We start from the raw sequence: 25,437 nt of genomic DNA, 5'->3' as shown, positions 1-25,437 counted from the left end.
ATGGACTGCAAGAAGATCAAACCTCTCCATTCTGATGGAAATCAGCCCTGAGTGCTCACTGGAAGGACAGATCGTGAAGCTGAGGCTCCAAGACTTTGGCCACCTCATGAGAAGAGAAGACTCCCTGGAAAAGACCCTGATCTTGGGAAAGATGGAGGGCACAAGGAGAAGGGGACGACAGAGGGCGAGATGGTTGGACAGTGTTCTCGAAGCCACAAACATGAGTCTGACCAAACTGAGGGAGGCAGTGGAAGACAGAAGTGCCTGGCGTGCTCTGGTCCATGGGGTCACGAAGAGTCGGACACGACTAAACAACAACAAACCTGAAGCGTATGTAACCTGAAGTGTATGTAACCCGAGGTACCACTGTACATTGTTTATTGCTTTCATTTTATGGATCAATGGTCTTGTTAGTAAAATTCATGTTAAATTGCTGTTTTAGGGGTTGTTTTTAAAAGTCTAGAACGGATTAATCCATTTTGCATTGCTTTCTATGGGAAAGTGTGCCTTGGTTTTGGAACGCTTTAGTTTGGAACAGATTTCCGGAACGGATTAAGTTTGAGAACCAAGGTACCGTTGTAATTAAAAATAAAATGATCGAACCCACTACTCTTCAGAAAGTAAGCACCCTCCCTCCCCCTTTTCGTGTGGTCAGGCACAAAGTTTTTCGTTTGGGGTGGGGAACAGTGGATATATGCAGTTCCCAAATTCTTGCCAGGGGCATTTTTGAGGATGTGGGTTTCTTTGATTCACAGAAATGTCCCTTTCCAGCTGCACGTTTTCTTGCTGCCCCAGAATGGTACATTTGATGTCTGGTTGGCATTCTAGGAAATAAAAAGTCCTGGGCTGCCTCCCCTTGAGAATATTTTGAGAACGCAGTACCCGTTTTTCAGTTTGAAATGTTTTATGGTCCCTGTCTAACGTGCAGCGATACTTTTTGCACAATGGCAAGAGTTGATTACAACTCCCGGAGGTCTCTCTGCACTAGTCTGAAACTGTCTCACCATTCCTGCTCATTCTCACCACAGACATATTTTATTTTATTTTTTAAAAACCCTCTAAACGGGTTTACATAAAATGTAATACTACAGATTAAAATTGCCAATGAAAGTCAGAAGCTAAAAGCTGACGTTTGCATTCAGTGCTAATCCTATTCAGAGTAGACACATTGGAAGTTAATAGACATGGTTAACTTAGATTCGTTCATTTTGATGGGTTTACTCTAGAAGGATCTAGGAGTCTTGGTTGACCACAAACTTGACATGAGCCAACAGTGTGACGCGGCAGCTAAAAAAGCCAATGCAATTCTGGGCTGCATCAATAGGAGTATAGCATCTAGATAAAGGGAAGTAATAGTGCCACTGTATTCTGCTCTGGTCAGACCTCACCTGGAGTACTGTGTCCAGTTCTGGGCACCACAGTTCAAGAAGGACACTGACAAACTGGAACGTGTCCAGAGGAGGGCAACCAAAATGGTCAAAGGCCTGGAAACGATGCCTTATGAGGAACGGCTAAGGGAGCTGGGCATGTTTAGCCTGGAGAAGAGGAGGTTAAGGGGTGATATGATAGCCATGTTCAAATATATAAAAGGATGTCACATAGAGGAGGGAGAAAGGTTGTTTTCTGCTGCTCCAGAGAAGCGGACACGGAGCAATGGAGCCAAACTACAAGAAAGAAGATTCCACCTAAACATTAGGAAGAACTTCCTGACAGTAAGAGCTGTTTGACAGTGGAATTTGCTGCCAAGGAGTGTGGTGGAGTCTCCTACTTTGGAGGTCTTTAAGCAGAGGCTTGACAGCCATATGTCAGGAGTGCTCTGATGGTGTTTCCTGCTTGGCAGGGGGTTGGACTCGATGGCCCTTGTGGTCTCTTCCAACTCTATGATTCTTGATTCTGTGATTCTACTCTGAGTAGGGCTAGCATTGACTACAATCCAGGTTGGCCTTATTCCCCCCCCCCACCTCCCATTATAGTTAAAATTGGATAAAAATATGTAAGAATGCACATCAGCTTTACATAGCTGGGCAGGCTTGCCTAAGCAAAAAATATTTTTTTGCAGGCACCGAAAACTAAAGCGAAGGTGCCAGTCTAATCTCAACGGGCGAGTTGTTCCAGAGAATAAAAGATTGATTCTGTACACAATAAACAATTATACGACACCTGAAGGCAGCCCTGTATCTGGAAGATTTTAATGTCTGCGATGTTTTGCTGAGTTCTGTTATATTCTGTTGGAAGCTGCCCAGAGTGGCTGGGGCAACCCAGTCAGATGGGCAGGGTACAAGTTAATAATAATAATAATAATAATAATAATAATAATAATAATAATGGGATAGCCTCTCTGTTTGGCCCATGGGGCTCTCTGTAGGCCCCACCCCTTCTCCCCAGGCCACACCTTTCCCTGCTCCTGTTTTGACTCCTTGAGTGTTTCTGCATCTTTCAAATCTGATATAATGCCTTCTTCCATGGATGTAGTCTTGCGAGAATTGTGTGTTGAAACCAGGCTACTGTAGGAAGGTAAAGTTTGCATTTATTGCTCCGCCACTTTTGCTTCTGGCCCCTCCCCCTGCTGCCATGTGGGCCCCCAGAAGATTGCCCCAAAGGCAATGTGGCCCTTGGCTGAAAAAGATTATTTATGTATGGAGCTGAGGCTCCAATACTTTGGCCACCTCATGAGAAGAGAAGATTCCATGGAAAAGACCCTGATGTTGGGAAAGATGGAGGGCACAAGGAGAAGGGGACGACAGAGGACGAGGTGGTTGGACAGTGTTCTGGAAGCTACCAGCATGAGTTTGACCAAACTGCGGGAGGCAGTGGACGACAGGAGTGCCTGGCGTGCTCTGGTCCATGGGGTCACGAAGAGTCAGACACGACTAAACGACTAAACAACAACAACTACTGCGGCCCGTGTTTTGTTAGTCCCAAAAATGGAAAAGGAGCAAAGTCCCAACTGAAGAAGAATGGCAACTTAAGCGGAGAGAATATGCGCAGCTTGCAGATTTAACATACAGAATTAGAGAACAAGAAGAACATAGCTTTAGAGAAGATTGGAAAACGTTTATTGAATATCTGGGGGGAAATTGTGCACACCTGAAAACGTTGGCAGGGTTAAGATAAACTCGACAGTGTAAATAAGTTTGATGGGTGCAATAATGGAATACTGAATGGTTTAGTTTTTGAAAAATATGCAGTAATCTATGATATGTGTTAAGTTGTGGGTGAACATATCAGACGACACAGCGATTCTTCAGACAGCTCTTGTTTATTCACAGGCCAGAACAGAACTGAACTGAACTGAAGGGTTCAGCCAGCCTGCTTATATAGAGCTCCATTACAACGCAACAGTAACCATTTGCTGTAACTATCCAATCACTGAACGTCACTTTCAATTCCTTATTTGCATATGTGGACCTGAGTGAAAACTGAGAACTTCAGTACATATCAATATGCAAAACAAACAATGGAAGGAGAAGAAGGGAAGTCACACTGATATTTTCAGGATGTCAAATGAGTATTTTAAACTGTGTAACATAAAATTTAATGAAAATTTTATTTTTTTAAAAAACGTTCCTTACCTGTGCCTGTATTTCCTCGGCAGGTACCATGACCAGCAGGACGTTACCAGCAACTTCCTGGGTGCCATGTGGCTCATCTCCATCACGTTCCTGTCCATCGGCTACGGCGACATGGTGCCACACACATACTGCGGCAAAGGCGTCTGCTTGCTCACAGGCATTATGGTAAGTGGGAACCTCGTGGGGGCAGTCCTGGGGGAAGATTAAACATTCTGCGTCTCGTCTGAAGTGCTGTTTCAGGGCTGGCAGCCTCCCGATGCTGTTGGACTCCAACTCCCATCAGCCCCAGCAGGCACTGGCCAATCCCTTTGTTCCCCTCGGAGAGCTACAGCTCCTAGAGCGGTTTAACAATTGGTCCCCTCTTCCCATGGAACTCTGGGAACTGTAGTTCTGGTAGGGGGAAACAGGGAATCTCCTAACAGCTCGCAGCTCCCTTAACAAACTATAGCTCCCAGAATTCTTTGGGAGAAGCCACCACTAGTGCTTTAATAATAAGAATAATAAAGGGACGCGGGTGGCGCTGTGGGTTAAACCACAGAGCCTAGGACTTGCCGATCAGAAGGTTGGCGGTTCGAATCCCCGCGATGGGGTGTGCTCCCGTTGCTCAGTCGCTGCTCCTGCCAACCTAGCAGTTCAAAAGCACGTCAAAGTGCAAGTAGATAAATAGGTACCGCTCCGGCGGGAAGGTAAACAGCGTTTCCGTGCGCTGCTCTGGTTCACCAGAAGCGGCTTAGTCATGCTGGACACATGACCCGAAAGCTGTACACCGGCTCCCTCGGCTAGTAAAATGAGATGAGCGCTGCAACCCCAGAGTCGGCCACAACTGGACCTAATGGTCAGGGGTCCCTTTACCTTTACCTTTACCTTTACCTTTACCTTTAATAAGAATAATAATGCATTGGGGAGGGGGCATTATTGTGTTGTTCTTGTTTCTATTTTTATTATCTACCTTGTGTTTTCCGGTTGTGATTTTATGTGGTGAACCGCCCTAAGACCTGTGGGCGTTGTGCGGTGTACATATTTAATTAATAATAACAATAATTAATAAGTGCAGGCAAGTGGGGTCTGCCTGGCAGCAGCCTCCGCTGCTTGCCTGTGTGTGTGCAAACGAGGATGTTGAATGAAGATGGCCGTTCTCGCCTGAACCAGCAGAGCCTCTTTGGCAGTGGCGTAGCGTGGGTTGTCAGCACCCAGGGCAAGGCAAGTAATTTGCGCCCCCTAACCCGTGGATTTGCGCCCCCTAACCCTAACCCCCAGATGTTGCGGCCGGCCCCCCCTGCACCCCCCACACTACGACCCTGCTCTTTGGTAAGCTCTGCTGGTTAGGAATGGAACCTCCATGTCCAGTGGCAACCTGCCTCTAAATACCCAGCTGCTACCAGCTGTAGAGGACAAAGCACAGGAAGGGCTGTTGCCCCCGCGCCCTGCGGGGTGTGATTTCTCAAGAGCCTCTGGCCCAAGACTGTGGGAAACAGGATATTGGACTGCTGGACGGGTCTTTGCTTGTCCCATCCAGCAAGGCTCTTCCTGAACACTTTCTGCCGTGGTTCCAACCTCTCCAGAGTTGTCCCAGATGTCTTCCGGAGCCAGCTGTGGAGCGTTCTCGCCTGCCCACCCCCAGCCCACTCCATTAATCCAAGCTACTTACACACACAGCACCATTTCTGGTTTGTTTATCTCTCTTTTAATTAATGAGCTGGATTGGGCTGCCCTACCCCACCCAGGGGAAATATACAGCAGCAGCAAGTCCTCTCCCCTTCCGAATGTTGCTGAAGGTTTGCAACTGGGTGGAGATATTCCTTTGACAGATTTATTTCTCGGAAGCCGGATCCACAGCCTGGTGAGAATCCTAGAGCTTTATGAGTCAACGAGCAACGGTCCAAAACTTGTGCACATTCAGGGTTCAGGGAAGGAGCACAGGCTCTGCGGCAATGTCCAGCTCCCTGAGAGGCATGGCTTTAATTTCAAAACCATGCCTCTAGGCCTCATGGTGGAGAAGAAGCTCTTGAATCCAGTATACCTGAAGGAGCGTCTCCACCTCCATCGTTCTACCCGGACACTGAGGTCCAGCACCGAGGGCCTTCTGCCGGTTCCCTCACTGCGAGAAGCCAAGTTACAGGGAACCAGGCAGAGGGCCTTCTCGGTAGTGGCGCCTTCCCTGTGGAACACCCTCCCACCAGATGTCAAAGAGAACAACAACTACCAGGCTTTTAGAAGACATCTGAAGGCAGCCCTGTTTCGGGAAGCTTTTAATGTTTGATGTATTATAGTATTTTAATATTCTTTTGGAAGCTGCCCAGAGTGGCTGGGGAAGCCCAGCCAGATGGGCGGGGTATAAATAATAAATTATTATTATTATTATTATTATTATTATTATTATTATTATTATTGAATTGCCTGCTTTGGATACCATTCCTATAGGTGTCTACCAAGAACTGAGGATCAGCTCAATACATTTAAAGCGCAGTGTTATGTGGCTTCCTGCAAAGGATTCTGGGAGCAGTTGCTTGTTAAGGGTGCTGAGAGAAGACCCCAGTGCCCCCCACATAGAGCTACAGCTCCCAGAGTTACCTGTAAAGAAGGTTTGATTATTAAACCACTCAAGAGAACTGTAGCTCCGTGGAGGAAACAGGACTCTCCAAATAACTCTCAGCTCCTTTAACAAACTACAGCTCCCAAAGTTATTTGGGGGAAACCGTGGCTGTTTAAAGTGGTACCATGAGGTGTTAAATGAATGGTGTAAAGCTAAAGGTAAAGGGACCCCTGACCGTTAGGTCCAATCGTGGCCGACTCTGGGGTTACAGTGCTCATCTCGCTTTACTGGCTGAGGGAGCCGGCGTACAGCTTCCGGGTCATGTGGCCAGCATGACTAAGCCGCTTCTGGCGAACCAGAGCAGCGCATGGAAACGCCGTTTACCTTCCCGCCGGAGCGGTACCTATTTATCTACTTGCACTTTGACATGCTAGGTTTGCAGGAGCAGGGACTGAGCAACGGGAGCTCACCCCATCGCGGGGATTCGAACTGCTGACCTTCTGATCGGCAAGCCCTAGGCTCTGTGGTTTAACCCACAGCGCCACCCGCGTCCCAAAATGAATGGTGCAAATTAGCATAAATCCCATGGAGTTTGGCAGGTCTTATTCCCAGGTCGTTGGATGGAGGGATTGCAGCCTATATCTCAGAAAAGGCAGCTGAATACAGATTTCCCAGCAGTTGCTGGGTTGCTTGAAAACCTTTTCCCCTTGCTGGAAAAGGTTTGGAAAAGGCCAACCAAAATCTTACAACATTTGGGGCTTTGGGGTTTAGAGGAAAGGGGGAATATGACATGATAGAGGTACCTAAAAGCAAGCACGGCATGGAGAAAAAGTTCACAGAGAGAAGCTTCTCTCTTTTACGCTACTTGGAGCCATCCGATATAGCTGAATGTCGGAAGATTTGGGACAGATTAAAAGAAGGCACTTCTCCACTCCACATGGTTACTCTGTGGAACTCCCTCCCACAAGGTGTATTGACAGCCACCAACTTAGTCAGCTTCAAGAGAGGATTAGACACAATTCATGGAGGAAAAGATTATCAGTGGCTACCAGCCACAATGGCTATTTTCTGCTTCCACCGTCAGAGGCCGCATTGTTGGGGATCGGAGGTGGGGAGAATTGCTGTTGCTCTTGGGGTCCTGCTTTGGGGTCTTTGGGGCATCTGGGTGGCCACTCTGAGAACAGGATGTGCTAGACCGGATGGGCTATTTTCCTGATCTAGGAGTCGGGCTCTTCTTATGAGCAAAACCCAGGAAAACGATTTGTGCGAATGGGTAAGCCTGCCCTTCCTTTTGCAAGAAAACGTTCCTGTTTATTTATTTCACTATTCAGAAGCCTGCCAGCGCAATGTTTAAGAACACCATTTCCCCGACTCCCCAGAGGTCAGTTCTCTGGGATGTGCAGTGGTGCCTTGACAATTCTTTGCCATCAATCAGTCGTCAATAAATAAATACCACGTGCTTTATTTGGAAGGGCTTGGCCAGCCTAGACCCTTTCCTTTTGTCCTGTCCTCTTTTCTTCTTCTTCTTCTTGGGAACTCTTTTTTTAAAAGACCCATCATTAATCTGAGACTAGGGAGGTTTCCACACGATTTATCAGTGCTTTGGCACGGCAATCTTCAAGGATCGTCTCCATTGCAGCTGGAGAATCATTAATTCAGCAGCACCCAAATAATCCTGGTGTGACCTCTTGATGCATGTTGGGATGGATTCTGGAAAGACACACACACACACACACACACACACACACACACACACACACACAGCAGCTTCTTTAAAGTTTCCAGGGTTCAGCCTGGCTTCCTTTTGAACTTCAGCAGAGCTGGGGAACAATTTGCAGCCTGGAGGCCACATTCACTTCTAGAAGCTGGTGAGGGTCTATGGTAGGGTTGCCAACTTGAATAAAAGACAGTATTGGGATGTGTGTGTTTTGTTGACACTTTTCACAATACAGTCATACCTCGGGTTACAGATGCTTCAGGTTGTGTTTTTTGGGGTTACGGACACGTTGAAACCCAGAAATACCAGAACGGGTTACTTCCGGGTTTCAGCAGTCGTGCATGCGCAGAAGCGCTAAATCACGCTTTGCGCATGTGCAGACGCTCCGAACCTCAGTCCGCACATGCGCAGACGCACTGCTGTGGGTTGCGAACGTGCCTCCTGCATGGATCACGTTCGCAACCCAAGTGTCTGCTTTACAATAGAAGACAACCTAATCTACATAAAAAGAGGAAGAAATTAAATGAAAAGAAACAGAAGAGAACGAAAAATGCAAGATCCCCTCTCACAAATATTTCTTAAACTTTGCCCCATACAGAAAAAGGTGCGTACCCCCAGCTCTCACCTGGGAGCATCCCTCTCTTCTCCCACCTCTCACCCTGAGAGATCTCGCAGCGGGTTGGATCCCTTCCAACTCTCCTATGATTCTATGGACCCAACAGTTGGAGCCCAGTGGTGCTGGGTAGACCACGTGTCCTTCAGCTTTGGGTCCCCCAGGTGCTGCTGGACTACAACTCCCATTGTCCCCAGCCAGCTTAGCCCGATGATCATGGATGATGGGGATTGTGGTCCAGCAATGTGTGCTTGGATCCTGCACGCTTGCTGGTTTCCTGGTTGGCTGCCCTGAGAACAGGATGCTAGATTAGGCGGGCCATCACCCTGATCCAGCAGCGCTTTTGTGTTCTCAACATCCCGAGACCCAAGATGAAAAACGACACCATAAATACTGAGCTTGATGTCTCTGGGGCCATCTGTGCTGGTCCTGGGGGGGGGGGGGTTACCATGAGGCATGGTCAGAGTCTGGTCCTGGGTCAAGGGACTGGAGACTGTCCACCAAGGGCGAAGCGGGGTCCAAAGCAAGAAGCCAGGCGTGGTTGGGAACTCCGGAAAAACAGGTCTGGGTGCTGGCAGAAACAGGTTTCCAACGACGTTGCTCCCGCAACCTGGGTCTGGGCTGACTGGCCTTTATCTCCTCTGGGGCCTAGGAGGCGAGCACTCCTCCTGCGGGAACTTAGTTCCCTCCGCCTCTCTGCCCTGAGCCTCTGCAGCTCAGGAGAGGCTGGAGGGTTACCGGACCCAGAGGCCGCCTCACCTTCCCCTGACGGGGCTGAGAGTGGAGCACCTGCAGGCAATGGGTCCTCCATCACCTCAGGAGCCAGAGCAGACTCAGCTTGTGCCTGCACCTGAGGATCCAGCACAGGTGAGGACCCTTCAGGCTCAGGCCCCAGCCCCGGCTCAGCTGGTTCTGGAGGCGGGGACTCCTGTGCAGGCTGGGATTCCTCCGGTTCAGCCTCTGAATCAGATTCCCAGGCCATCACACCATCTCACTGAACCAGAGGCTCCCTCCCTCTCTTTCTGACTGGTGGCTGCCTCTTGCTACTTTCTGACCCATACCAAGTGGAGATGAGAGACAAAACAGCGGCTTCTCTGTCTCCTGCCCCGCTGGAAACCTTGGAAGCTCGATTCCACCCTGCCTCAAGACCTGCCGTTTGTTCTCCGAGGTTCCCATCCCTCTGAGCTTGGCACCTGCTCTTGTTTATTTTCGCTAACCCTCCTTTGAACACCCGCCACTGGAAAGGGTTGATCGGCCATGTGCTTTTCCTTGGGGCACATAATCGGGATCTCTTAACGCAGATCGATTTCCCCTTAGTGCTGGTTAACAGCCTTTCTGTCCACAGTCATGTAGGTTTGTGTGTGTGTGTGTGTGCGCGCGCGCTTTTAACCCAGAGGAGCGGCCTTTACTGAGTCAGCTCAGCTTTCTCTCTCTCTCTCTCTCACACAGCCTTTCTTTTCTTCCTCTCTGTGATCCATTTACTGGTGATTCCAGGAATTGAACCAGCAGCCCTTCTGTATCTGTCAGAGCTGCTTGAAGATCCTAGCTCACAGAGGATCACGCTAGCCAGCGATCATTAAGTAAAAGTCTTTATTGAATTACAGTTTCCATTCTCACGCTGCTGCGCGCAACTCTACGTCTAGTAGCTAGATCGGCGAAGCTCCGTCTGAGTCTCCGCCCCGTGTGCACCAACTTAATATCCTAGCCTTGCTCCACCTTTTCCGCCTGACTGTCCTCCTCTGGGTCCCTCTACCCCCCGGGGCTTCTTCCTTCCGGGATTCTTCTGACGCTGACCCGGACCCTCCTGCCTCCTTGCGCCGGGCTTTAGGACCTGGTTCCCTTTCGGGGCTGCTTACTGCGCCGCCTTCCTCTGCATTTGAACTTGGCGCGCGCGCCCAACCTTCCACTTTCCGCTTAACCGTTTCTTCGCTCCCCGATGGAGGTGTGGCCACTCCTGACTCATGCCCTCCCTCCTGTGGTGAGCTGCCAGCGCTTCCCCCCTGGCTCCTTTCCTCTTCCCTGCTTCCTGGCGGTGACGCTGGTCCCGATTTCCAGCTGCTCCCCCCTGAGTCCCCTCTGGCTCTATCTTCCTGGGGTGCCCCCCTAGACTCCCCCCTTGCCCTGGCCACTGGTGCTCCTTTCTGTGAATCCTCTGATTCACTGGAAAGACTAGGAGATCTCGGGTCGTCGTCATCACTCATCTTTTCTTCTGCCTCCTCCCCTTCGCTCTCTGTTTCCTCCCTTGCCCATGCCTCTGCTCCTAAACCCCTGACATCCATCCCCCCCTCGAAGCCCCCCATTCCCCCCTCCCCTCCTTCCGGTGCTGGAGCTGGGGGCTGCTGTTGCAAAGGGACGAACGTCGGATATCGGTCGCTTCCCGTGGCGGGTCTCCATCTGAAGTCTCGCGGGTCTTCCTCCCTGCTCTCGTCGACAACGGTCACCTCCGCTTCCATCTCTGTGCCGCCGTGCTCGAAACCAGGGTCGTCCCCGAAAACGTCCATGTCCGTCTCTCCCTCACTTCCTCCTGGCGGTGTTGCTCGTCCTGGGCCTTCCAGCCACCGTCTGCGGAACTGCTCCTCTGGGCTATCGTCCCACCAATACGAGGGTTCTGATGCAGATCCCGAGGGTGACCCCTCCGGGGAACGGACGTCTTGTGTCGGGTCCTCGTCCGAGTCGAACCCCCGGAAAGTGCTGGCCGAAAGCGTGGGCGTGAAAAGCCAGTCGTCGAAAAAGTCTGCTGGCATAGGTCTATGGGGGAAGAGGGCATGAAACTCGTCTTTGAGGAGAGGTTCGTCCAAGGCGTAGCCCGGCACCCAGCTGTTCGCACTGGCCGGGGTGCCCTCCTTGGCGAGAAAGTATTCTACCCCCTCTTCCCCCCATCTGGAGTCCAAAATCTCCGTGACTTCGTTGATGCGCTCCTTCTGTGCCACTCCCGCGTGCCCTGTTCTGTCTCTGACCGGACTCGGCGCCGTTCCGGGTTCCTGGAACCTGTGCGGTGCCTTGTAGGGAGTGAGCACCGATCTGTGGAATACCGGATGCATTCTGGAACCCTCTGGAAGTGCCAGTCTGAACGCTACCGGGTTGACCTGCTCTTCGACTTGGTAGGGCCCCAGTTGTTTATGCCCTAGTTTCTTCTTGGCCAACGACCTGGCCGGCACTGCGTGGGCTGCTAACCAAACCCAGTCTCCCACGTGGAGCTCTTCGCCAACCCTTCTGTGCTTGTCCGCTTGTACCTTGTATGCATGCTTGGCCAGCTCCAGGTGGCGCCTCAGCTGATCGTGGACTTCCTGCAGCTCCGACGCGAACGCATCTGCTGTCTGCGGCTCCCCCTCTCCCATTCTTTCCAGTCCCGGGAAGGTTCTGGGGTGCCTCCCGTTGTTGGCGAAGAACGGCGTGACCCCCGTGGACACGTGCTTCGTGTTGTTGTAGGCGAACTCGGCAAGCGGCAGGTAATCCACCCACGTCGCAGGCTGTTGATTTGCATAACATCTCAGGTACTGCTGCATGATGGCATTGACCCGCTCCGCTTGCCCGTTGGTCTGCGGGTGTCTCGCCGACGCCAGGTTGATCTTGACGTTCAGGAAGCCCATCAGCTTCTGCCAGAAATTCGAGATGAACTGCCGCCCCCGGTCGGACAGAATAGACCGTGGCAGACCGTGAACCTTGAACACGTGGTCTATGAACAGTTTGGCGGTTTGCTCCGCCGTGGCCACCTTAGCACACGGAATGAAATGCGCCATCTTGGAAAACAGGTCTACCACCACCAGCACTGCCGTCTTGCCCCTCGAGCTGGGCAGATCCGTGACAAAGTCCAGGGCCACCCTTTCCCAAGGTTCGACCGGAGTTTGCAGCGGTTCCAACAGTCCGGCCGGCGGTTTGTGCACTGGTTTGGCCCTCTGGCAGGTGTCACACCTCGCCACGTAGTCTGCGACCTCCCCTCTCATTCCAGGCCACCAGAAATCCCTGGCTACTAGTTCCACCGTCTTCTCCTTGCCAAAGTGCCCGGCCGTGGGCGCGTCGTGCAGCTGCTGCAGCACCTTGGCGCGAAGGTCGTCTCCCGGCACGTAGATGGCCCCTTTACGGATGAGCAATCCATCTCGTAGCTGGAAACCGTCGGCCGCAGCCGTGCCCCTTTGCACCTCTGCCATCTTTGCTTGCGCGAAGGAGTCATCCTGCAACGCTCGTCGCACCGCCTCCAGGTCCACGGTGGCCGCGGCGCACGCCCATACTGTTGGTGCGAAGATGTGCATGGCGGCCGCTGGCGTTGCGTCCTCCAGATACTGTGGCTTACGGGAGAGGGCGTCCGCCATGATGTTAGTGTCCCCCGGGACATACTCTATGCGGAAGTCGAAGTTCGCAAAAAACTCAGCCCAACGTATCTGCCTCTGGTTTAGGAACTGTGCCGTGCGCCAGTGCTCCAGATTCTTGTGGTCCGTGCAAACCTGCACCGTGTGCTTGGCGCCGATCAGGAAGTGCCTCCACGCTTTGAACGCTGCATGAATGGCCAGCAACTCCCTGTCCCAGATGGTGTAGTTCTGCTCGGACTTGCTGAGCTTCCTGGAGTAAAACGCTGCCGGTCGCCACACCCCCTGCTGGTCCTTTTGCAGCAGGACCGCCCCCACGGCTCTGTCCGAGGCGTCTGTCTCCACCCTCATCGGCCTGCTGGGGTTGACGTGAAGCAGCTGCTCTTCCGACGCGAAGAGACGCTTGAGTGCCTGAAAGGACTGCTCCGCCTCCTCTGTCCAAACGAACTTCTTTTTCTTGGAGCTAAGCGTGTCTGTGATGGCCGCTGTCTGCATAGCGAAGCCCTTGATAAACTTGCGATAGAAGTTCGCAAAGCCGACAAACCTCTGGACCTCCTTCCGGTTGCGTGGACTCTTCCAATCCAATACCGCGCGAACCTTGGCGCTGTCCATGGCGAGCCCCTTGTCAGACAACTTGTAGCCCAGAAAATCCACCTCCGTCACGTCAAATTGGCACTTCTCCAGCTTGGCGTAGAGCCTATGTTGCTTTAGTCTGGTCAGCACTTCCTTGACGTGTCTGTCATGCTCCTGCTGCGATTCCGAAAAGATCAGGATGTCATCTAAGAAACAGACGCACGTCTTGTAGAGAAGTCCCGCCAACACGTGATGCATGAAAGCTTGAAAAACGTGGGAGCCATTCTGCAATCCAAAGGGCATAACTCTGTATTCGTAGGTACCCAGTGGCGTGAACATGGCCGTCTTCCACTCATCTCCCTCCCGCATACGAATGAGGTTGTACGCCCCTCGCAGGTCTAACTTGGTGAACACTTTCCCCTTCCGCACCTTCGCCAGGAGGTCGTCGATTCGGGGCATGGGGAAGTCCGACGGCTTGGTCCCATTGTTTAAAATGCGATAGTCCACGACCAGTCTTTTTTGGGGTGTGTCTCGCTTTTTAACAAAGAATACTGGACTGCCCCCCGCTGCCTTGGACTCTCGGATGAAACCGCGCTCCAAATTATGATCTATGAACTGTTTGAGTTCCTGCAGCTCGTCCTCTGACATGGAATACAGTTTCCCCTTAGGCAGCGCCACCCCCGGCAGCAGGTCAATCTTGCAGTCATATGGTCTGTGAGGGGGTAGCCTGTCTGCCTCCTTCTCGCAGAAAACTTCCAAAAATTCTGCGTACTTGTGGGGAATCGCTTGCAGCGTGCCTAGCAGCAGCTGTGACTCCTCTTCCTCTCCTTCCTGCCGGGGCACGATGCAGTGTTCAGCACAAAAGGAAGAGCCGAAGATCAGCTGCCTCTGGTACCAAGCCAGCGTTGGGCTGTGCTTGTCTAGCCAACTCATTCCCAATACAATGGGCGTATCCGATAGTTGAGTGACATTGAAGCTGATGATTTCTTTGTGATTTCCAAGTCGCATCGCCATGGGCGGCGTCTGCTTCACCACTTGCCCCCCTAGCAACTCCCTGCCATCCACCGTGACAACCTGCAGGGGCAGTGTGGCCGGCAGCAACTGTATAGCGTGCTTGTCGACAAAGTCCTGCCCTATAAAGTCCGCGTTGCTGCCCGAGTCAACTGTGATGGGCACGTCAGTGGTGATTCCATTGGGCAGCTGGAGAGATGCGGTGAGCCTCACCACTGGTTTGGGCGGGAGGGGGTTCACGGGCTGTAAAACCTCTGGGGACTGCGTCACTAACACGTCTGGCTGGGCCCCAGGGCCTCTTCCTCCAGCCAGACTGCGTCGTTTCCCTGCTGTGGTCCCCCTTGCTGCGTTGCTGCAGTCACCATTGCCGAGGCTGCAGTAAGCTTGTGGAGCCTCTGGGGACACTCTTTTGCCATATGCCCTGGCTCCTCACAGACGTAACACTTCCTGTTCCCTCTAGGAGGCTTCGCTTTCACTGCTGCCGGTGCTAGGGCTCTGGTTGCTGACTGAGCCCTTGCACCTCCAACCTCCATAGGTTCGGCTCCTCCTCCTGGCGGAGGCGTGGATTGCGCCCGCGCTGCTTCTCTGGGAAGGAAGGAGGGGCCCCTGGCTGGTTCGCGCCCTCCACGCCCTTCGTCCCTGCTCCACGGACGTCCTTCCAGCCTCACCCCCACTGCCAGTGCCCTCTGAACGACCTCCTGGGTGGTTCGGGGTCTCTCCCCCCTCGCGATCTCATCTTTAATCGAGTTGTGCAGCCCCTCCCAAAAGAGGTCTCTTACAGGAGCCGAATCTCTGTCCCATTCCAGGGCACTGACCAAGGCGAAAAAGCGGGCATGATACTGCCTGACGCTGGCCCTCCCTTGTCTCAGCCCATGCACCTCCTTCCGTGCAAGATCCACGTCAATACTTGATAAAAAACACCCATCCATCGCTTTAATAAAGGCATCTGCATTCTGGAGCGCCGGATCCTTATCTCTCCATAAATTGCGTAGCCATGCTCTAGCATCCCCATGCAAATGGGACATGATGAATCCCACTCTCTCTTGCTCATCTCTAAAGTCTTTATGCAGCAGTTGCAGTGCGCACAGTACGTCGGCTCTAAAGTTGGGATACTGTTGCAGGTTCCCATCGAAGTGAGAGACCAGCCCGCCTGTCCGTCTCGCCAACCCAATTCCCTCCTGCCGGGGTGTCTGCTTTGTCAGCACGTCTAACCTGACCTGGAGATCCCTGCAGGCGGCAGCTGCTTCCTCCTCTCTCTTCCTGGATGCGAGAGCCTCGGCATTCAGTTGTGCCACTGCTTTTCTGAGTTCCTCTATCTGCTGCTCAGCCGTCATGTCGTCTGCCGTTCGTGAGCTCGCTAGTAGGCACCTGTTTCTCTCCCCTCCTCGAGGCTGTAGATGCCCACAATCGTGAGACGGAGCTTACTGTCAGAGCTGCTTGAAGATCCTAGCTCACAGAGGATCACGCTAGCCAGCGATCATTAAGTAAAAGTCTTTATTGAATTACAGTTTCCATTCTCACGCTGCTGCGCGCAACTCTACGTCTAGTAGCTAGATCGGCGAAGCTCCGTCTGAGTCTCCGCCCCGTGTGCACCAACTTAATATCCTAGCCTTGCTCCACCTTTTCCGCCTGACTGTCCTCCTCTGGGTCCCTCTACCCCCCGGGGCTTCTTCCTTCCGGGATTCTTCTGACGCTGACCCGGACCCTCCTGCCTCCTTGCGCCGGGCTTTAGGACCTGGTTCCCTTTCGGGGCTGCTTACTGCGCCGCCTTCCTCTGCATTTGAACTTGGCGCGCGCGCCCAACCTTCCACTTTCCTCTTAACCGTTTCTTCGCTCCCCGATGGAGGTGTGGCCACTCCTGACTCATGCCCTCCCTCCTGTGGTGAGCTGCCAGCGCTTCCCCCCTGGCTCCTTTCCTCTTCCCTGCTTCCTGGCGGTGACGCTGGTCCCGATTTCCAGCTGCTCCCCCCTGAGTCCCCTCTGGCTCTATCTTCCTGGGGTGCCCCCCTAGACTCCCCCCTTGCCCTGGCCACTGGTGCTCCTTTCTGTGAATCCTCTGATTCACTGGAAAGACTAGGAGATCTCGGGTCGTCGTCATCACTCATCTTTTCTTCTGCCTCCTCCCCTTCGCTCTCTGTTTCCTCCCTTGCCCGTGCCTCTGCTCCTAAACCCCTGACAGTATCCAAGGAGGCCGCTTTGTCAGTGAGTTACAGCTCCTCCCCAGGATCGCCAATCTCTTTCCAGTCCTCATCTGCACATGGAGCAGAATGATGAAATGGATTGAACCACCTTAGACTGCAGGCAAAGAGGAAATATTACTCCCTCTTTGAAACAAAAAAGATGCTCTCTTGCCTTTAAAAAGCTCCCTACAAATAGCCAGCCAGCATACATGTCCTAGCTCAGGCATAGGCAAACTCCGCCCCTCCAGATGTTTGGGACTACAATTCCCATCATCCCTAGCTAACAGGACCAGTGGTCAGGGATGATGGGAATTGTAGTCCCAAACATCTGGAGGGGGGAGTTTGCCTATGCCTGTCCTAGCTATTTTCCCCCCTACTTGTAAGGCTTTTCAAACAACAACAACAACAACCTAACAACATTTATTAAGTTTTACTTACATACACAAAAAGCAAATTATGAAATAATTTTATAGAAAGGAAATGATAAATACTATAACCAGCAACATTAACTCATGGTTCTCGGGCTTAATGCAATAAGGTATGTTATTTATATACAGTGATTTCTTCTATAGCTAGAGCAAATTTCTGCTGTTCCTTCCCCTTTTATATTTGCAGGGAATCCCGTGTGGATAGGAACCACATGCACAACACAATTTCCAATTACATTGCAGGAATATATGGAGTTTTTAAATCTGGAAGAGCACTCTGAAGTGGTCCAGTCTGAAATGGTGCCATTCGTTTTATTTACTTGTTCTGTAACATATGTTGATGGAGAATGATGGCCGACCAACGGTGATATCAGCTGATTGACAGCTGGGAGTGGGTTGGTTTTTTTTGGTGGGGGAATGGCCTCATGAACCAAGATTGGCATATAGGTCAATTACTGTTACATCGCTTCAAATTTCAAGCTGAAATCTGGTTCCCTGCCATTTTAAGTCATTGGTTCCAATCCTTCCAACTAACTTCTACTCAAAGTAGATCCACTGATATATATATATATATTTAAAAAGGTAGCAAAACACCTAAAGTTAGTCAGGCCCATTACTTTCAAGAGGTTTGTTCTGAGCATGCAATAGATAAAAAAACAAGAGGCACACATGAGAGTTCTTCTTATTTTAAACATGCGGTTTAAAAAGTAATGGACACACCACATTAATGTGGGTAAGTGCGTACACACACACACACACACACACACAGATACTGTACACCTCATGAACACAGACGCACCCAGCTGTCAGGCTTGAAATTAGCTATTAAGCCAAATTTTGTGTGTGAGAAAGAGAGAGAGAGAGAGAGAGAGAGAAAGAATGTGAATGAATGAATGAATTCTTCTGCAGGTTGCAGCTGGGAAGAGAAGGATTAACCCACGGGTCACCAAACTGTCCCTCAGACCTTGTGGGGGACTGGACTATATTTTGAAAAAATAAACAAATGAATTCCTATGCCCCACAAATAACCCAGAGATGCATTTTAAATAAAAGGACACATTCTACTCATGTAAAAACACGCTGATCCCCGGACCGTCCACGGGCCTGATCCGGCCCCCGGGCCTTAGTTTGCCTACCCATGGGTTAACCTTTCCAGGAAGATCACAAGCCCCTTGCCCTGCAATTAGACTGTGGGGTGGGGAGCCTTCTATTGGAGCTGATGTGAAAACTTTTTAAAAACCTAATTGCATCAGGGGAGGGGAGGAACATCCCCCCCCCAGGGGCCACATTTGGCCTGCAGGTTAGCAGTTCCTCATGCCTAGCTTAAGGGCTAGCCTCTTTATTCTTATTTTTTGTTCTTAGAAGAAAAACGGGTCTTTCAAGATGCCAGATTGTTGCGCTCCATGCAATATTCCGCACTTACACGGTAACACTTGTGGGATTGCGGGACACAGCCAGGGATAAGCTGATACAAGGCAGGGCGGTAATGGAGACGCAGCCGAGCTGCGCATTGGCTGCTTGGAGAGCTCAAGCTGAGCTGGAGAGGAAATCCCCTCCAGACCTGGCAAGAGTGACCTTTCTACGCCATTCATCCAGAAAATGAGTCTTTTAGCACCTGAGGCTTCTTCCCTGCCAGGGCTGGCAGATCTCAGAGCACAGAGGTATTAAAAAACAACAGCGAAATCTCCCGCTAAGTAGGATCCTGCTGCTTCAGGGCCGAGTGGGCAGGAGGGAGGGAGCGGATAACTGCAGAGTTCCTCCAGAGCGGCAGGGCTCTGCTTAATATTTAAAACCAGGGCTCGGTCGGCAAGTTACCGTATTTTTTGCTCTATAAGACTCACTTTTTCCCTCCTAAAAAGTAAGGGGAAGTGTGTGTGCGTCTTATGGAGCCAATGCAGGCTGCACAGCTATCCCAGAAGCCAGAACAGCAAGAGGGATTGCTGCGTTCGCTGCGCAGCGATCCCTCTTGCTGTTCTGGCTTCTGAGATTCAGAATATTTATTTTCTTGTTTTCCTCCTCCAAAAACTAGGTGCCTCTTGTGGTCTGGTGCGTATTATAGAGCGAAAAACACGGTACTTTTTATGTGAATGCTTAAATGAAGAATGATAAATTTTAGTAGGGCATCTCCAGGAGTATTGGATGGGTCTCACCAGCTCATCCTTTAGTTTGTCAATTTTGTTTTCTCGCTGTTCCCCCTTTCCACAAGCTTTTTTTGTGTGTGTGCATCGGCTTGCATTTTGGGGTGCATTTCTTCAAATACCCGTGACCCCAGTGTTTACATTTTTGCAAGTGCTTTCCCAGCGGTGGTGTAGCAAGTGTTTCCCAAACTTTGGGGGGCCACCCCCCCTCTTTGTGCCGTATACTCACCCCTACCCTGTAAAAAACAACATTTGGAATTATTCAGAATTAAAAAGCATTATTCCAAGCAACGTTCAAAATTTGCTGGGTGCAAGGTGCATTTTGCAACCTAGTGAAGATGGTAGAATGGCGTCTGAAGTCTCCACCATCTGAAGGTATATGCCTGGGGATTCTTGGATCTTGGCTGCTTTCACACACTAGCAACACATCCTGCAGAATTCTACCAGCTATATTTTATCTGCACAATCAGAGTGAATTTCAGGAGCCAAAAATGCCGGTTTGAAAAATACGACTTTCGAGCCCCAAAATGGCCACTAGGCGTTCCGTTTCAGCAACTGTAACCTTGGTTTAAGGAGCCGTTCGGCACCTGGTTTATATATCTCAATTTCTAGCGCTGGTTCTGAGTTACCGTGGAGCAGGCTTCTGAAATCTTTGAAGCTTGGCAGAGCATCTCTCCCGCAGATTCCAATTAGCAGATGATGCATCATTGACCATTCCTTTCACTGATATGTGTATTTTTGGCTGGAGAATTGCATTTCAAAATTCACGGCAGCTTTCCAGAGGATAAGTGTGTTTCGGTTCATGCATTGGTTTCGAGAAGGGGCACAGTTGGTAGGTTTGCAAGGTAAATTAATCCCCCTACTTCTCAGAGAGCTGGGATAGCTTTCGCTTCCCCGCTGAGTGCGCAGCTGGTAGCAAACCCAGGTTTAAGATGTGGAATGACACATAGGAGTGTTAAGATTTTTCCTGAGTTGAAGTACGCTTCCAGTTGGAGTGCAACTCTGCTTGTATCGATGCTGATGGGATCTGCCTTGGAAGGAAGGTGGTAGAGAGGATAACCTCCCGACTTCCTAGACTGTGTTTCTGACCTAACCTGTGCTGACCTTCCTTCTGCTTTTGGACGGATGCTCTCAGGGTTGCTGACCTCACTTCCTCCTTCTCAGCGCCACCTTGGGAGAGAAGACCGCTATCCTTTGTTTCACCCACCTGCACATATCAAAGAGCAAGCGTGGTTCTATGCATCTCCATCTTGCAGCGTTTGAGAACTTTAAGTTGAGAGAAAAGGCGAAGGTGGCATGATAGAAGTTTATAAAAGAGCCAGTGTGGCGTAGTGGTTAAGAGCGGTAGTCTCGTAATCTGGTGAACCGGGTTCGCTTCCCCGCTCCTCCACATGCAGCTGCTGGGTGACCTTGGGCCAGCCACACTTCTCTGAAGTCTCTCAGCCCCACTCACCTCACAGAGTGTTTGTTGTGGGGGAGGAAGGGAAAGGAGATTGTTAGCCGCTTTGAGACTCCTGAAGGGGAGTGAAAGGCGGGATATCAAATCCAAACTCCTCCTCCTACTCCTCCTCCTCTTCCTCCTCCTCCTCCTCCTCCTCCTCCTCTTCTTCTTCTTCTTCTTCTTCTTCTTCTAAAGTTATGAACTCTAGAGGACTTGTGGACATCCAACAGTGGAAGCAGAGCAGAGCCACCATGGCTAGTAATAATAATACTAATAATAATAATAATAATATTTATTTATACCCCGCCCTCCCCAGCCAAGGCCGGGCTCAGGGCGGCTAACAAGCAATAATAAAAACAAGTTGAATGAATACAACTTAAAAACAAGATTAAAATACAACATTAAAATATTAAAATGCAGCCTCATCACAGGAGGAGAAAGGAAAAAGAAAGAGGGGGAGGGAATCAAATTGGCTCCAAGCCAAAGGCCAGGCGGAACAACTCTGTCTTACAGGCCCTGTGGAAAGAAATCAGATCCTGCAGGGCCCTGGTCTCATGAGGCAGAGCGTTCCACCAGCCCGGAGCCAGTGTTGAAAAGGCCCTGGCTCTGGTTGAGGCTAATTTAACTTTCTTAGGGCCCGGGATCACTAGGGTGTTGCTATTTATGGACCTTCAGGCTCTCCGTGGGGCATACCGGGAGAGGCGGTCCCGTAGGTTCGAGGGTCCTAGGCTGTGAAGGGCTTTAAAGGTCAAAACGTAGCACCTTAAATCTGACCCTGTACTCCACCGGGAGCCAGTGCAGGTGGAAAAGCACTGGGTGAATATGCTCCCATGGCAGAGACCCCGTGAGGAGCCTCGCTGAAGCATTCTGCACCCGCTGGAGTTTCTGGGACAGCTTCAAGGGCAGCCCCATGTAAGCGAATTACAGTAGTCAAGCCTGGAGGTGAACATTGCATGGATCACTGTGGCCAGGTCAGGGCGGGAAAGGTAAGGGACCAACTGCTTAGTAGACTTTGTTGGGGGCACCAATGTTTCTGAATACCAGTTTCTGGAAACCACCAGAGAAGAGAGAGCTCTTGTGGGCTGATCTAGCAGGTCCTTTTTCTCTATTCTTTATATATATAATTTTTTATTGAATTTTATTAAAAAAAAATTGACAAAACATCCATCTTACATATAATATATAAAGACCACTTGGCCATCTTGGCCCGTGACTTCCCTCCTCCTCAACTAATGGTTTTCCTAATTATGGTCTGATATTGCATTTTGTTATTACAGTGGTACCTCGGGTTACATACGCTTCAGGTTATAGACACTTCAGGTTACAGACTCCGCTAACCCAGAAATAGTACCTCAGGTTAAGAACTTTACTTCAGGATGAGAACAGAAATCGCGGCACGGCAGCAGGAGGCCCCATTAGCTAAAGTGGCGCTTCAGGTTAAGAACAGTTTCAGGTTAAGAACGGACCTCCAGAACGAATTAAGTTCTTAACCCGAGGTACCACTGTATTATTATTACCTTTAAATCCAGATCTTAAATACAACATTTAAACATCATATTGATAATGATTGATATCTCTAACCTTACAAAACTTCTTGTAGCCCTACTAACGATGTCAATTGTTTACAATTGTCTCTCAAATACAATGTAAATTTATTCCAGTCTTTCAAAAAGGCCTGGTCCTGCTGGTTCCGAATTTTCCCGGTTAGTTTCGCCAACTCTGCATAGTCCATTAACGTCACCTGCCACTCTTCTTTTGTTGGGATCTCTTCCTGTAGCAGGTCCTTGTTCTCTTCCTCCCTTGGATAGAACTAGAAACTTTTCTATCAAGCCTGCATTTCCTTTAGCAAGCTTAGCTTTCTCATTTTCATACTCAAATGTCTCAGTGGGGCCGCATATCACAGGGAACTGAAGTCTATTGTGCAACAGCATGTGTGAAGGTCACGTGCTTAACAGCTCTTAGAAAAAATCAGTCTACCCACACATGGGGGACGCGGGTGGCGCTGTGGGTTAAACCACAGAGCCTAGGACTTGCTGATCAGAAGGTCGGCGGTTCGAATCCCCACAACGGGGTGAGCTCCTGTTGCTCGGTCCCTGCTCCTGCCAACCTAGCAGTTTGAAAGCACATCAGAGTGCAAGTAGATAAATAGGTACTGCTCTGGCGGGAAGGTAAATGGCGTTTCCGTGCACTGCTCTGGTTAGCCAGAAGCGGCTTAGTCATGCTGGCCACATGACCCGGAAGCTGTACGCCGGCTCCCTCGGCCAATAAAGCGAGATGAGCGCCGCAACCCCAGAGTCAGTCACGACTGGACCTAATGGCCAGGGGTCCCTTTACCCTTTACCTTTACCTACCCACACATGGCAGCGGGCACCTACAACTTGCTGCCCAGTCTCCTGGCAATTGGAGAGATGCCTTTTTTTGAAAACGCCCCCCTGGCCTTGGGTTCAGACTCCAACATCATCCTTGACCAATGGCATTGTTGGATGGGACTGGTGGGAGTTGGAAGTCCCACAACATCTGAACGGCCCCAGGTTTTTTTGAGGGCTTCTCCGGTTTAGCTGACGCCTCTCGCATCCAGCTCACTTCAGGTGGCTGCTCATTCAGAGTCTCTCTGAAGATGATTTCCTCAAAAGGTTTGTCGTTTACTATCACTCGAAAACAGCAGGCTCACCATTTTCCACACCGCTTGGGTTTTGGGTTTCTTTCTTTTGCCGCAATAGGATTTTGCCTTAAAAGAGCGGCCTTAAAAAGAAAACCTTTGCATATTCAGGGAGAGAGTGTGGTGTGAACATGTGTGTGTGTGTGTTTGGAGATAACAAAAGCCCTAAACCCCACCAGGCCAGGGCTTATGGGAATGCTTCAGAATTGAGATCGGACCAGGCTTGTTAATTAAAGACTGAGATGGGCTTACTGGAGTGTCTAATCTCCAGGGTGGTGGCAGGGCGGGGGGAAAGCAAAGAGAGAGAGAATGAGAGAGAAAGGGCAAAAATAGATGTGTGTTTCTGTCAAGTTGGACATGCGTTCATATGCCAAACACCTGCTGTGGACATGTACACCGACACACGCCATGACACCCATAAAACAACGCTTCTACCTAAACTGTTTGGAGGCCTGGCATCTGTCTTCGTTTAGCAGAGGAAGCGGCTCCTTTGCCCACCGTCCCTCTGCCAGATGCGCCGTTCTGCAGCCCCAGCCGGTCCTGATTGGGATGTAATCACTCGGATAAAGAGAAAAGGCACAGCCCAGCTGTCATTCTTCTGGGCCGGCAAGGGGGGAAGGCGGGCAGGGAGGCACAGGCTACAATCTCTCAGCGCACCCGGCCTCTGTTTTGTAACCCGGCGCCCGGAGCTTAAGAACCTCTTCACTCTTTACATGGCAATTTGTGACGGCTTTGCTGCTCCCTCCCCTTTGGCCAGTGGGCCAAGGGGGGATGGGGAGGGGTGGGGGGGTGGGGAGCCTTTGAGGGGCTGAGGGCTTCATTCTCTTCTGGTCCACCTTCTGAGGGCCGCTGGATAATAGCAGGCAAAAGGAGGCAGAGCAAAATGTATGCACGTTTTGACCTTTAAAGCCCTTCACGGCCTAGGACCCTCGTACCTACGGGACCGCCTCTCCTGGTATGCCCCACGGAGAGCCTGAAGGTCCATAAATAGCAACACCCTAGTGGTCCCAGGCCCTAAGGAAGTTAGATTAGCTTCAACCAGAGCCAGGGCCTTTTCAGCACTGGCTCCGGCCTGGTGGAACGCTCTGCCTCATGAGACCAGGGCCCTGCAGGATCTGATTTCTTTCTGCAGGACCTGTAAGACAGAGTTGTTCCGCCTGGCCTTTGGCTTGGAGCCAATTTGATTCCCTCCCCCTCTTTCTTTTTCTTTTCTCCTCCTGTGATGAGGCTGCATTTTAATATTTTTACTGTTTCAATATTTTAATGTTGTATTTCAATCTTGTTTTTAAGTTGTATTCATTCAACTTGTTTTTATTATTGCTTGTTAGCCGCCCTGAGCCCGGCCTTGGCTGGGGAGGGCAGGGTATAAATAAAAATTATTATTATTGTTATTATACACGTTTTACCCTTGCACGACGGGCTAGTTCCAGTGTTCACTCACACATTCTCCTCTATTCTCGCCAAGGGAAGCGAGGTCCACAAACAGAGCTCCAGGGCATCTTCCAGCCAGGCAGAAACACTCAAGGAGGGTGACAAAAGCAGGCTGGTCTGGGGAGAGGCTGGCGGGCCAGATGGAGAGGCCTGGAGGCCACGTTCAGCCCCCAGGTGTGTAGTTCCCCCATCACCCGTGCAGGTGGCTGTGATAAGGTCATGGCAGCAAAGGGTGTGGGAACCTCTGGTCCTCCAGATGTTGTTGGACCACAACTCCCATCATCACTGACCATTGGCCCTACTGGCTGGGGGCTGATGGGAGTTGGAGTCCCAAGCACTTCTGGATTGCCCTGGATCAGGGAGGGCTGCCTTAGGTTGTAAGCCTTAAAGAAATTGGAGTTCTTGTTGGAAATGCACTGAAAAAGATATACCAAGAACTCTGGCCACAACTTTCAATTTAAGGAATAATTCCTACTCAAGAGTTGAGATGAAAAACGTGTATATTCTGCTAAGAATCACAGTTTGAAGCTAGTTTAAGTACAGAAATAATGATACAACGTTTAAGTACAGAAATAATGTAGTTTCAAATATGCAGTGATATGGTACAAAGGTACATGAAATACCAGTGCACAACAATTGTTTTATACAAGTCTCAATGGCAGTCAAAAAGAGTCCATATAAATAAAAACAGGATAAAGAATAACGAATAAAGGATCAAATAGGGCCAAAACGGAGTATCCGGAGTGTGGATCAGATGTACGGCTCAATAGTAGAGACCAGGACAGGGCCCTGTTTCGGAGTAAACGCCTTCTTCAGCTGGTAATATCAAATAATATG

General features: G+C 50.5%; 1 protein-coding gene across 1 annotated transcript in view; it reads left to right on the top strand.

Moving 5' to 3' along the window:
• Nucleotides 1-25,437, top strand: part of KCNN3 (potassium calcium-activated channel subfamily N member 3) — a 109,990-nt gene that overhangs the window by 58,304 nt on the left and 26,249 nt on the right. The window contains exon 4 of the mRNA XM_083477069.1: nucleotides 3,596-3,737. Coding sequence (XP_083333195.1) covers nucleotides 3,596-3,737 — 142 coding nt within the window. The remainder of the gene's footprint in view (nucleotides 1-3,595; nucleotides 3,738-25,437) is intronic.

Source organism: Podarcis liolepis, assembly GCF_965112155.1.
Source record: "Podarcis liolepis genome assembly, chromosome: 15".
Classification (NCBI taxonomy): Eukaryota; Metazoa; Chordata; class Lepidosauria; order Squamata; family Lacertidae; genus Podarcis; species Podarcis liolepis.
This window is presented reverse-complemented; position numbering and strand designations above follow the sequence as displayed.